At 51.3% G+C, this 13,729-nt stretch overlaps 1 protein-coding gene across 1 annotated transcript; it reads right to left on the bottom strand.

Moving 5' to 3' along the window:
- Positions 1 to 6,568: 6,568 nt before the first annotated feature.
- TLR9 (toll like receptor 9) lies at positions 6,569 to 10,610 on the bottom strand. Its single transcript, XM_084753257.1, has 2 exons — positions 10,525 to 10,610; positions 6,569 to 9,677 (listed from the first exon to the last, which is right to left on the bottom strand). Exons 1-2 carry the CDS (start codon positions 10,525 to 10,527, stop codon positions 6,588 to 6,590), a joined length of 3,093 nt encoding a protein of 1,030 aa, XP_084609383.1. The 5' UTR covers positions 10,528 to 10,610; the 3' UTR covers positions 6,569 to 6,587.
- Positions 10,611 to 13,729: the final 3,119 nt, after the last annotated feature.

Below are 13,729 nucleotides of genomic sequence, written 5' to 3' on the forward strand. Positions count from 1 at the left end.
TAGGGCACAATTAGATGCAACAGGTTGGGAGGAGTGGCTGGAGACTTGGACGAATCTTCCCAAGAGGCAACACGTCCAGCTGTGATGCTCTCTGTCCAGCAGGCAGATGTCGGGCGGCCTCTGACATCTCCACGCTACCTCAGCCTCCTGCCTCGGTGTCTTTTAACACCGTAGTCTCCAGCCGTGGCTGCTCTCCCTGTTGTAAGTACCGCTTTGAGGACAGGTACCTTATCTTCTCTGTTCTGTTCCCTCTGAGTCCAGCCCAGAGCCCAGTATTCAGAAATGCTGAGAAAATGTGTATTGATTGAATGGAAGGGGGCCCCAGTGACAGCCAAACCACACAGGAGAACAGGTGAGTTCTCACAGCTGTACGTGAGACAACTGGGCAGGCTTATGTTGAGGCTAAGCCCGTGCTGGTCGCATCCTTTTGTTTGACAGTACCGTGTGGAGGAGCATGCCTGCATCATGGTCCCATCAGATAAAGGCATCATACCCAGGCAGGCCACCGGGTATGAGGGAAGTCATATGACCTCCGAACCACAATAGGTTCCTTCCTGATTGCCTTACCCAGCCTTGCTGCCTCACTCCAGCTTCCAGAGCCGAGCTATCCCTTGTCCCTCACATTCCCACATGCCCTCCACCGCCTTTCCCTCAAGTGGGATTGTTTGCCTCTGCTGGGGGGCAATGTCTGAATGCTTGGGAGGACCCGCTGTTCTTTCAGAAGCTGGAGCCAGCGGAGTGAGCAAGGTCTGCAGCTATATTTCCTCCTCCTTGTTTCTTGGGCTTATGAGAAGCCAGGATGGAAGGATCTGCACGTAGCAGATGAGACATGAGACTGTTTAAAAACTGACAGTTAAGAACCAGGCATGGTGGTGTAGGCCTTTAATCCCAGTACTTGGGAGGCAGAGGCAGGAGGATCGCTGTGAGTTTAAGGCCAGCCTGGTCTACAAAGCAAGTCGAGGTCAGGCAAGGCTAACACAGAGAAACCCTGTCTCGAAAAAACAAAACAAAACAAACAAACAAGACAATTAAAAGCATTTCTAAGCTGGGCGTGGTGGCACACACCTTTAATCCCAGCACTTGGGGAGGCAGAGGCAGGTGGATCGCTGTGAGTTTGAGGCCAGCCTGGTCTACAAAGCGAGTCCAGGACAGCCAAGGATACACAGAGAAACCCTGTCTTAAAAAAACAAGACAAAAAACCAACAGCAACAACAAAAAAAGTGTTTCTAAGCCAGTCTAGTGTGAAAGTGTATGAAACCACAAAGTTTTGTTTGCAAGAATGTTTAGATACTCAGGACACAGCGTCAAGAGGAGAAAGGCTGAGTTGTTAAAACCTTAGTAGACCAGCAGGGAGCGTAGCTCAGTAAAATACATGTCCGGCAAGCATGAGGACCTGATCTGACCCCCAAACCACTTTAAAATGCCATGACGGTGCATTCCTATAATCCCAGTGCTGCGGAAGGCAGAGACAGGAGGACCCACGGAGCTCACTGGCTGGCCAGTATAGCCTCATCGGCGAGCTCCAGACCAAGAAGAGACCCTAACTCAAAGGAGGTGACAGCATTCCTGAGCATGGCACCTGGGGTTCTGCTCTAGCCTCCAAGCACACCCACATGTATACCCACACACACCCGCATACACATCTCCATAGACATACAAGCATGTATATTAAAAAAATTCCTAGAATACATACTTTCCTCAAGTTGCCATTTTCTTCCTATCTTTTCCTGTCCTGTGCCTGCCTATAGGTCAACCTCTCTGGTCCTCACTGCTGCCCAGCATAAGGAGGCAATACTAACCCCCTGCCCCACCCCCCTATCTTTTTTTCCGCAGGGAATGTCCCATACCTCTGATAGCCACCTTCAGACCTTATCAGTGATCTGGGCAGGGACTCCTGGCCTGGAATGTCATTCTCTGGGTGGAAAGAGAAACATGGAGTCCTGTCAGTTGGTGGTTCCAAGCAATAGTTCCTCTGCCTAATAATGAGTGGCCAGGTCCTGCCTTTGCAGGCATCACTGACAACCAGCAAAATAGCACTGGTCAGTGTCTTTAGAGATGAGCAAACTGAAGCTTCCGAAGAGAAGGTCACCTGCCCAAGACAACCCAATTGCCAAAGTTGGGATGCAACCCCTGGGGATCTGAGCCAATGACTGCATGGTGGAGGGGGCCCGAAAGCCATCCAAAGTGCCCCTTTCAACCACAGTGCGGCAGAGGTGGTTCCCGCCCAACCTGTTCTGGCATAGCTCTGTCCCATCCAGTCTCAGTATGCTCAGAGCTCGCTGTGAGATGGGTGGACAAGTGAGACTGCCAGAGACTGCCTTGCTCCCTTGGGAGATGAACAGGCCCTAGGCAGGCTCACTCTCCCCCACTTCTGCTTCTGGCTGTGGCTAAAACACTCTCAGATCTACTCAACAGGGACTTTCCCAGGCCTTCAGGCTGCACAAGAACGCTCTTGCGTTGTTGGTGTTTTTTCCCCAGGCCACCCAGGACAAAGCCTGCACTTGACTTTGTAGTTAAGGGTCTGTACTGGTTTTCATTTGAGGAGATAAGAGGGATTGTTGGCTCTGTTTCTTAACAATTAAACTTTATTATACAACCCAACTAGCTTACACAAGAAGGAAAAAAGGTTAAAGGGACAAAAGAGTGAACCTTCCGGTATCCGTTCCACGGGACGGGTCCTTAGGTGTCTCTCTGGTCCGCGTGCTGGTCCAGCCAGGTCGCAGCTCTCCACGCACTCTTGCCCGGGCTGAACTTGTTGTTCTCTCCTCCCCACCTCCCTCAGTCACATGGAAAGGGCGGTCTCCTTCTCCCGTTGAGGGTCAATTAGGAAAACAATAGCCCAGGTGGGGTTCCCAGGTCTGCTTCCTGAATTCCATGCCCAGGATGGCTCCACTATGTCTATCACAAGGCATTCATGGGGTGCCCCAAGGGTAAAGCCCGCCAAGATTGCTTCCACTTGTGACAAAGCTTAATCTTTCCCACAAGGGACATCAGGGTAGAAGCCCCGAGTCAGAAAGAAGTTATAGCTCAGTGGAAGCATTCAGACCAGTAAAACACACACACACACACACACACACACACACACACACACACACACAGGCACACACACTCACCACACACACACACACCACACACACACACACACACACACACACGCACGCACACAGGCACACACACTCACCACACACACACACACACACACACACACCACACACAGGCACGCGCACACACACACCACACACACACACACCAGTAAAAGAGGAACGAGGGCCATACTCCCCTCATGGTCATACCCTGGAGGCAGAGGTGTGGGAGGGAGCCGGGCAACTGGCAGTCGGGTTACAAAATCAGCAGTTTGTCTGTGGCTAGCTAGTTCCAACACTCTCTCACACTCCCAAGTGGGAGGCCCTGAGTGGCTGGCCACTGGCCTAAGCCAACCAAACTGGTTCACTTCTCCCCCCCCCCCCCCCACCTCCCCTCCTCCAGCACTGTGAGCGTTTCTCTCTCTTTCTCACAGGCTCAGTGTGGTGATAATGACGACAAAGGTCTTGGGATCAGGTTCCTGAAGGCTCCAATCACAGCACCATCCACAAGCTCAATGTACTTGTTGAATACAGACCTTGTCCACTGACACAGGAAGCATTCTGAAGTCTTTGTCATACATAAAGAAAACTAGAAATGCAGACGACTTGGGCGTGGTGGCGCACACCTTTAATCCCAGCACTCAGGAGGCAGAGGCAGGCGATCTCGGTGAGTTAGAGACTAGCTTGGTCTGTGTAGCAAGTTCCAGATCAGCCAAAGCTATGTAGTGAGATCTTATCTGAAAAACACAGTCAGAAAGAAACAAAGAAAGAAAGAAACACAGGCAATGAGACATATCAATGGGTAAAGGCCCCACAATAAATAAATTAATATAATAAGCTGGGCGTGGTGGTGCATGCCTTTAATCCCAGCACTCAGGAGGCAGAGGCAAGTCAATCGCTGTGAGTACGAGGCCTACAAAGTGAGTCCAGGACAGCCAAGGCTACACAGAGAAACCCTGTTTTGAAAAACCAAAAATAAATAAACAAATAAATATAATAAAAATGTTTAGGGGCCAGTCAGAAGACCAATCTGGTTACGCCCTTTGCCTCCATTGACAAAAACACAACTCTTGACTTGAAGGGGACAGTAAATAGTTTATCCTGGAGCCAAATATGAGTGACCATGGTCCAAGAACACTGATTTAGGTTTACTTCAAACTCCATGTTCCAATGTGGTAGCAGTTTGATGAAGTTGTTTTGTAGTAGCAGAATGAAGAAAATCACAAGCAGAAGCATGGTGCAGTGGTGCACGCCTTTAATCCCAGCACTTGGGAGGCAGAGGCAGGTGGATCTCTGTGAGTTCGAGGCCAGCCTGCTCTACAAAGTCAGTCCCAGGAAAGCCAAGGCTACACAGAGAAACCCTGTCTTGAAATAAACAAAACAGAACACTACAGGTCAGAGGTACCTTTCAAATACAATAGAGGAAAAATTAAGTAGGTAGGTTCAAGCAAAGTAAGGGGTGGGCATATCTCAGTTATGCTATATGCTCTGATAAATGCTATATGATGCTATATGATAACATTCTTAGCTTTTTGTGTTGGTGGAAATTGTTCTGTTAAGTGATTAATCTGTTCAGTTAGACAGGGAGACAGGCAAGGAATGGCTATTCAGAGGGCTAAAGACAACCTAGGAGAAATTGTAATTAGGTTCTGGACCTGCGACATTTCAACTCCTGCACAATGATTGACATTTTAATGAGCCTTACAGAAGGTTCAGTGAAAGATGAGGCTTCTTTCCTGGAATTTATTTACATCTCCAACTGAATTCAGTCTCTAAGCTGCTGCTGCTTCTTCTTCTTCTCCTTCTGGTTTTTCGAGACAGGGTTTTTCTGTTTAGCATTGGCTGTCCTGGACTTGCTTTGTAGACCAGGCTGGCCTTGAACTCACAGAGATCCATCTGCCTCTGCCTACAAGTGCTGGGATTAAAGGCGTGCACCACCACCACCCGGCTAATCTCTGAGCTTCTAAATAGCGGAAGCAGAGAGCTGACTCCTTTGTCCTCTGACCTCCACAAGCCAGTCCTGGCATTTTCACACCCACACACATACATATACATGCAAAATAAATGCAACTTAAACAATAAAAAAATAAATCCGAGCATGGTGGTACACATCTTTAACCCCAGCACTTGAATGACATAAGCAAGTGGATCTCTGTGAGTTCCAGGCCAGCCTGGTCTACAGAGTTCAAGGTTATCCAGGGCTATGTAGTAAGACCCTGCTTGGCTTCTAAACAGAAACATATGTATATATTTTATCTTGATCAGATGTGGCAATGCCTCAGTCTGAGTTTAAGCAGGTCTGAGAGACAAGTGCATGGAAGAGGTTCCTCCCATTGCAGCCAGGTAGCAGCTCCCCTAAGTGTCTTTTGACATCTGAACAGAGTGACCCAGCAGGAGCCTCTAGGTGGAAAGGGATGGATTATAACTTCATCTTAACAGGTGTGTTCAGTCTGTAGTCCAGGGACCGATGGACCCTGGCATAGATGTGAATACAGCCCAAGACAAAACTATACATGAGCTTTTTTTTTTTTTTTTTTTTTTTTTTTGGTTAGGTTTTTGGTGTGATTTTATTTTGCTTTTAACCCATGATACAGATCTCAAATGTGAACTTCGTAGGTGACAACGTCAGTCATGATGTCAAAAGGGGAGACATAGGGCTGGGAAGACGGCTCAGTCTGTAAAGTGCTTGCCGCCTGAGCACGGAAGACCTGGATTTGATCCCCCGAACCCATGTGTAAAGGCTGGGTGTGGTGCCTGTAAGGGAAGCCGGAGGTGGACACTTGGGGCTCTCTGGCCAGCCAGCCTAGACTAACTGGTGAGCCTGGTGTCAACGAGAGGTCTCAAAACCAAAATGGATAGCACCAGGAGAATGACATGTGAGGTTGACCTTTGGCCCCCACAAACACACATGTGTGCATGGACCCTCATATGCGCGCACACACACACAAACACACACACACACACACACACACACACACACACACACACACACACACACAAAGGTTGAACACACCTTTGAATCTCCTCTGGCTCTCAGTTCCTTGCTGCTACTGGCACTGGCCAGACTCTCATGGAGGCTGGCTGGCCTTCTTTGCCAAGCATAGGCACAACCACTAGAGCAGTCACACCTCTCTTTCTACACACCTAGGAATGAACACTGCCCTGCCTAGGAGTTTTCTTAGGACCTTGCTAAGGGCCAAAGAGAGACTAGCCCTGTCTTTGTCTTCTTTGCCCTCAGGCCAGGCCAGTGAGTGAGGAAGACAGAGACCATAGATAGACCAGTATGAGATAGAGAGGTGCCTGCCTACCCAGCCTACCCAGCCCTGCAGAAAGGTAGGGGCATTCAGAGAACAGATGGGGGAGGAGGTTCGGTGGAGAAGGGAGGTGGTGGTGGCAGACCCAGCCCTCCTCTCTGGGAAGGATTAACAAGTCCACATTTGGCGACTCTTCAGACTGTCCTGAGAGACGCCTGGGAAGAAAGCTGTTCCCAGCTATTGCTCTGGCCTATTCTACTGTGGGTCCCCGGCAGAAGTTCCGGTTATAGAAGTGACGGTTGTCCCTAGTCAGGGCTGTGCTCAGCTGGGCCCAGAAGCCGCGCTGCCCTATGGGCTGCTGAGGCCAGAAAAGCACGCTCTGGCGACAGAGGCGCTGGCGCAGTCGCACGTAGCGGGAGCGGTGGGCATCGGGGCGCAGGATCACCAACACCACCACGTCCTTGCGGTCCTCCAATAGGCGCTGCTGAGCGAGCAGGAAGCTAGTGCGCAGGAGGCCACTGACCCGGTCGGTGTGGGCCAACACAAACAGCGTTTTGCGGCTGCCATAGATGGAGGCCCAGAGATTCTCGAAGAGCGTCTGGCCCGGCAGCCAATCCCGGTCCTCTAGGCATAGGCGCAGAGCTCTGCGCCCGCGCTGCTCCTCCAGCCGCACCCGTAGCTCGTTATAGACCCAGTCGGCCACCGCACTCTGCGCCTTATCGAACACAACGAAGGCATCATAGGGCAGAGCTCGGGCCCTGCGCCTGCCCCAGGCCAGCAAAGGTAGCCATGCCAGGCACAAGTGGAAGCAGTACCAGACGTCCCAGCCGCAAAGATGCTGCAGTACGGGCACCACCATGCCCGCAGCCACAACCAACAGTGAAAGGCTAAAGCATTCCCAGGAGAGGACGTCATCCAGGCACAGGCGCAGGTCCTGTGCGAAGATGCTATGGCCCTGCAGCTGGTTGGGACTGCCACACTTCACGTTGTTGGCCAGCCCAGGCACCGCGGGCTGTAAGTCCAGCAGGAAGTCCACAAAGGCTGCCCCACAGGCACAGTGTAGAGGGTTGCTCCTCACGTCCAGCATTGTGAGGCTCACCACAGTGGGCCCAAACCAGAAGCGATCCACCGTCTTGAGATTGTTGTCGCTGAGGTTTACTTCCTTCAGCTCCACAGCCAGAGCAAAGAAGGCGGGGACCACAGAGATAATATTGTTGCTACTGACATCAAGTTTCTGGAGCCGGGTGCCATTAGGCAGGGTGCCGTTGGTCAGAGCCTTGAGTTGGTTTCCTGCCAGATCCAGGACTACCAGGTTTGGTAGGAAGGCCAGACTGCTCCAGTTAAAGAAAGACAGGTAATTGTCACGAAGACTCAGCTGATTCAGGCTCTTGGGGAGGTACTGGAAGTTCCGGGGCAGGATGGTATGCAGGCGGTTCTGAGACAGGTCTAGATGGAGCAGGTTTCTCAGATTTTGGAAGAAGCGGAGATAAAGGTCCCCTTCGCCCCACATGAGGCCCATACCGTTGCCACTGAAGTCCAGGGACCTCAGTGAGTGGCTGTAGAGACGCGAGGAGACGCGGCTGTGAATGCCGTTGTGTGCCAGGCTAAGGTACCGTAGCTTGGATAGATGGGCCATAAAACTAAAGTTGTGGCCTATGCCCTGCATGCCGAAGGCCTGGCTGTTGTAGCCCAGGTTCAGGGCTTGCAATTTTGGGAGCTCGCTGAACGACTTCCCGTGGTACAGATCCAGCTTGTTATAGGAAAGGTCCAGCACCTGCAGATTGGTCAGTGGCAGGAACTGAGAGCCGTTGACCGCCTGTGCAATGGAGTTGTGGCTCAGGCTCAGGCACTGGAGGTGTGAGAGGTTGACAAATATTTCCGGCTTGATTGTCACTAGGTTGTTCCGCGACAGGTCCATGATGAAGTTGAGTTTCTTGCACCAGTCCATGAAGTTCTTAGAGGCAGGGGTGCTCAGCGGAGCCCGGGCGAGAACCCCAGACCTCACGTTCTCCTCGCCATCAGCTGCCTCTTCAGGGGTGCCTGCTGACAGCAAGAGAGGCCCGCTGATGCGGTTGTATGACAGGTCCACAAAGCGGAGGTCTTGGAAGGTACCGAAGATGCTGAGTTGAGCCTGGTTGATGAAGTTCATTTGAAGATGCAGAGTGTGCAGCTCGGGCAGGTGGGCCAGCCACTTGAGTGTCTTCCTGTTGAGCAAGCGGAAGAAGATGCCGTTCATGTTCAGCTCCTGCAGGGATACCAGGCTCTTGAAGGAACTTGCCAGGTGGAGGTGGGCAAAGGAAACCTTCTTGTGGTAATTGAAGGACAGGTCGAGCTTGCGCAGGCGTGTCAAGTTCTGAAAGGCCCCTGTCTTGGTAATGCAGTCGTAGAGAAAGTTCTCACTTAGGTCCAGCACGGAGAGGTTGACCAGACCTTGGAACCAGGAGGAGTTCAGCGTGTAGAGAGAACTGTCCTTCAGCACCAGGCCTTCGAGGTGGCTGAGGTGATGGAAGGTCTCGGGGTGGAGCTGGAGGGACTTCTGCCCGCATTCTATACAGGGGCTGAGGGCGTGGTCACAGCGGCGACAGTTCCCACCCACATCGAGCACTCGAAGGGAGGTCAGATTGGCCAGGTCTTCGGGTGCCAGCTTGACGATGTGGTTATAGGACACCAGTAGGTACTCCAGGCTGGGGGGCAGTTGGCGGGGCACCTCCGTGAGGTTGTTATACTTGAGTGACAAATTGGTGAGGCTGCTCAGGCCCAGGAGGGCACCTGGGGTCACCTCCACGACCCCACCGCAGGGGTTCTTGTAATAGCAATTTCCGTCCATGAAGAGAACTTGCAGGGCGCGCAGGCCAGCAAGGCTGCTAGAATCCAGTACCAGGATGTTGGTGCGGCTCAGACTCAGGGTCCTCAGGGAGCTGGGCAGTGGGGGCACCGTGGTGATGGCGTTGTAGCTCAGGTTCAGCTCTTCCAGTGGCACAGTCAGGAAGGTTTTGGGCTCGATGGTCATGTGGCAAGGGAAGTGCATGGGGCTGAGGCCGGTGGGTGGGCAGTTCCATTTGAGGTTCAGATGCCGCAGGTTGGAAAAGTGGACAAAGTCTGAGTTGTGCAGGTGGTGGATACGGTTGGAGATCAAGGAAAGGTTGGTGACATTGGAGCGGGGTTCTGCCGCAGAGAAGCGAGGCACAGATTTCAGGAACAGCCAGTTGCAGTCCACCAGGCCATAAGGCTTCAGCTCACAGGGCAGGAAAAGAGGCAGGGTGCCCAGGGCCAGAGCCTCGGCCAGCACCGCAGCCTGCACCAGAAGAGACATGGGATGCAGGGCCCCATGACAAAGAACCTATGAGAGCCAGGATTGAGTAAGTGTCTAGTGTTATCGAACCCTCTCCTGCCCTCTCTTCCTCATTGGAGCTTTCTTCAGGGCTTCCAAGTCCTTTCCAAGTGTCCCCCCCACCACCTCAGGCCCCTTCCAGCCCACTCAGAGCCACTACTTGGTTTTAGGCGCAGCCACTAACTCAGAGCAAGGACACAGACCCAGGACTAGGCCTGGAATCCAGACTCCTGACTTGGAAGCTTTTGCTCGGAACCCAACCCACACAGCAGGGCCAGGACAGACTCCCAACAGGCCCACTGCGCCTCACTCACTTTCTCTTCCTCTCCTGGGGAGGGGGGGGGGCCTCAGCTCTTCCTTCCTGACTACATCAGCAGCTGGAAGGCTGTCCCTTCAGCTTCCCTGAAGCCTTGTTTCACTAGCCCCCTGACCTTTCCTTGGCCAAAGCACAGGGAAGACTGAAAGCCTACTGAGCTGTGGGTTGGGTCCCACCTAGGCCTCGATGGCACTTGCTAGTTCTTTTCATCCTTCTGGCTCCACCACCCCCCCCCCTCCCCCCCGCCTCCCCCCTGTCTTGAGAACCCTCAACCTGGGGAAGATGAGAAGGCTCAGAGGGAGCAGTGGGCAGTGTTCTCGCCAGGTACCACCACGCACCAAACTCCTGGCCTTCTGCCTCCCTCTCCACCTAGCAGGGTCAGCGCCCGTGGCTCAGGGAATGGCTTTCGCTCCAGTTCACTTAAGGTTCCATGGGTGTCCCGAGGGCACAGAGTGGACAGGCCTTTCCACTGTTGCCCATTCTAACATCGTCCCTTCACATGGTACCCCTCCCCCTCGGGGCTAAGAACTGGGATCCTACCATGGTGGGAAATGGAAGATTCTCCAGAGGTTCCTTCCGACAAGCTGGAGCGGCAGAGAATGCTGTTCCCCACTGGTGTCCCTCAGAGGATTGCGGAAGTGACACTTTCACTACAGCTTAGTAGCTATTTTATCCCTACCCTGGGAGAGCAGGTGGTACAGTGAGTCACAGGTCATTTGCATAGTCAGATGGCGGCCAGCCAGCCCCCTTCACCCCTTCCTCTTTCCACTCTCCTCCCCACCCCCACACAGTCAGCTATGAAAGCCTCACATCTGTCCCTTGGGAGGTGTGGGGAGGGACCAGTGTCCAACTCAAGGTCAATGAGAAACCAGAAGCGCCGAGCTGAGCATTGACACCCGTGTGGAGGGTGTCACCTCATCCTCGTACCTAAGTATTTGTCCCATGGGTACTCTCATGGGACAGTGGCTCTTCCATTTGCTCTATCCGCAGAACTCAGTGAGCCAGAGGCTGGAGCCAACATCTGCCTTCACCACTGCAGCAGCCTTGACATGTCTTCCAGGAATACTGTCTTCAACTCTGCATTCCCGGTCCCCCAATGCCCTATCAGACTCCAGACCCCAGACCCCAGAAAGCTGCTGGGGCTCCTGAGGCCAGGCAGTGGCTGGTCCAGCTGGGTTCTGTCTGACCTTGCTGTTGTGTGATGCTATTCCTGGAGGAGATGCAGATGTTTACTTGCCCAAGAAAGGGAACCAGTGACAGACCGAAACTGAGGATACCAGTAAAGTCCAAGTTGGTTAACCAGTGCGTTTTATTGGAGTTACTGGCAAACGAATGGCTGAGGGGTTACTTAAAGGAACAGAAATGACTTATAGCCAGCTACAGACACCAAAGCAGAGGTCATGGATTCCACAAAAAACTGGAAACCTGGAGCTCATGGCACAACTTGCTGGCAGCTCAAAATGTTGGAGAGTGACTTGTCTAGGCAACTCAGCTGGTCTCTGCTTCTTTCAGGCAGCACACCTCTTTGTCTGAGAGCACCTCTCCGCAGTCTTTTTTTTTTTTTTAGACTCATTTATTATTTATAGTGTTCTACCTGCATGTGCAGGGACTTCCTGAAGTTTTTTTGGTTGTTTACATCCTGAGAGGTTTTTTTGTTTGTTGGTTGGTTGGTTGGCTGGTTCTTGGTTTTGTTTTGTTTTGTTTTTTGATTTTTCAAGACAGGGTTTCTCTGTGTAGCCATGTCTTGAACTTAGTTTGTCAACCAGGCTGGCCTCGAACTCACAGAGATCTGACTGTCTCTGCTCCCTGAGTGCTGGGATTACATGCATGTGTCACCATGCCCAGATGATTTTGGTTTTGTTTTTGTTTCTTTTGAGACAGAGTTTCTCTATGTAACCTTAGCTATCCTGGACTCACTTTCTAGACCAGCCTGGCTTTGAACTCACAGAGATCTGCCTTAAAGGCATGTGCCACCACTGCCCTGTTGGTTCTTGGGTTTTTTGTTTGGTTTTTTTTTTTGTTTTATTTTGCTTTGTTTTTAAGGGGAGAGTTGGAAATACAGAGGAATATTTTTGCTTGGCATAATGGAAGAATTCTTCTTCTTCTTATTTTTTTTTTCAGTTTTTCAAGACAGGGTTTCTCTGTGTAGCCTTGGCTGTCCTGGACTCGCTTTGTAGACCAGGCTGGCCTCAAACTCACATGATCCACCTGTCTCTGCCTCCCGAGTGCTGGGATTAAAGGCGTGCGCCACCACCGCCCGGCTGAGAATTTTTATTGACATTTAGTAAGCCAAGTCTAGGAATGCTGTTAAATGTCCCATATTGTATAAGACAGCATTTTCAGGTTGGAGAGATAGCTCAGCAGTTAAGAGTTCAACTCCCAGCATCCACATGGTGGCTCACAAACATCTATAATGTAATCTGATGCCCTCTTCTGGCCTGCAGGTGTATGTACAGGTAGAGCAATCATACATAAAATAAATAAATAAATCTTAAAAGACAGCTTTCTCAATGGTTAACCATTGGTAAGACCTGCCCCCTTTTTTTCTAAGACATGGTTTCTCTGTGTAGCCCTGGCTGACCTTGGCCATTCTGGACTTTGTAGACCAGGCTGGCCTTGAACTCACAGAGATCCGCCTGCCTCAGCCTCCCATGTTCCAAGTTTTAAAGAGCTTCTCTGGAGGATGGAATGTTTCACCTACTGTTGGGAGGTCCTTGCATTCATAGATCTCCGGAGAAACCAGGAATTTTAATCACACGGGACTGTCTTTCCAGTGGCAAAGATAAAAAACAAAACAAAACAAAACAAACAAAAAAACTCTTCTCCCATCTAGAAAGCTGAGAGCTGAGAGTGAGTGGCAGCCTGGTGATCTGCATTATCTGTTGGGCCAGGCCATATCAAGATCCTACACCCAGGGCCAGAGGTAGCTGGTAATCTAGTGACCTTTATAGGCAGAAGCTCCCCCAAGCCCACCCAAGCAGGGCCAGAGTGGCTAACAGCCCAATGACCTCTATGCTATCTGTATGACCGAGACCTAGCCAGACCCTTAGGCCCTTAAGCTAGTACAGGTAGCCTATCTCTAGAACCCAGCTTCTTGGAAGAAATGACATGTACCCTGAGTTGAGTTTCAAGTGAATTATGCTTCCTTGTGCATCAGGGATTGTATTACACCTGGAAACTTTCCTCCCAAATTATACGAGGCTTAAATACATTGGGAATAAACCCCCTGTTATTAAGGCTCCCCGAAGTCCGATCCAGGTCTACTGCACTGGGTTCTCATTCTCATCTCTTCATGGGGTTCATGTCCCTGTCTGATACCTGCAGAGAGCTCCCCAACCGACCTCGGAACAAAGTGCTACACAACACCAACCTACTTGGCTTTTCACACTCTCCTTTGGCCCTGGTGACCGGGGCTGGTTCTTCAAGCTCAAAGCCCCAGGGGCCCTGAAGAGACCTTGAGCCCTGATTCTGTTTATTCAGAACAGGTCCACTGTTCTCAACCTGCACCCCCACCTGCCCGCTTTAGCTGACATCATCTGTAACTTGGTCACTCTGTTCCTACTCTTGTCCCCAGCAGCCTGTTAACACTGAGCTCCTGGAAAGCCCTGTCCAAACTCTCTCTCTCCAAATATATGCACAAATATATGCATATACATATATATGTAAACATATATGCATATATATGTGTGTGTTGACTGTATGTATGTCTGTGTACCATTTGCATGCCTAGTATCTGAGGTCAGAG

The sequence above is a fragment of the Acomys minous genome, assembly GCF_964271855.1.
Source record: "Acomys minous genome assembly, chromosome: 13".
Lineage (NCBI taxonomy): Eukaryota > Metazoa > Chordata > Mammalia > Rodentia > Muridae > Acomys > Acomys minous.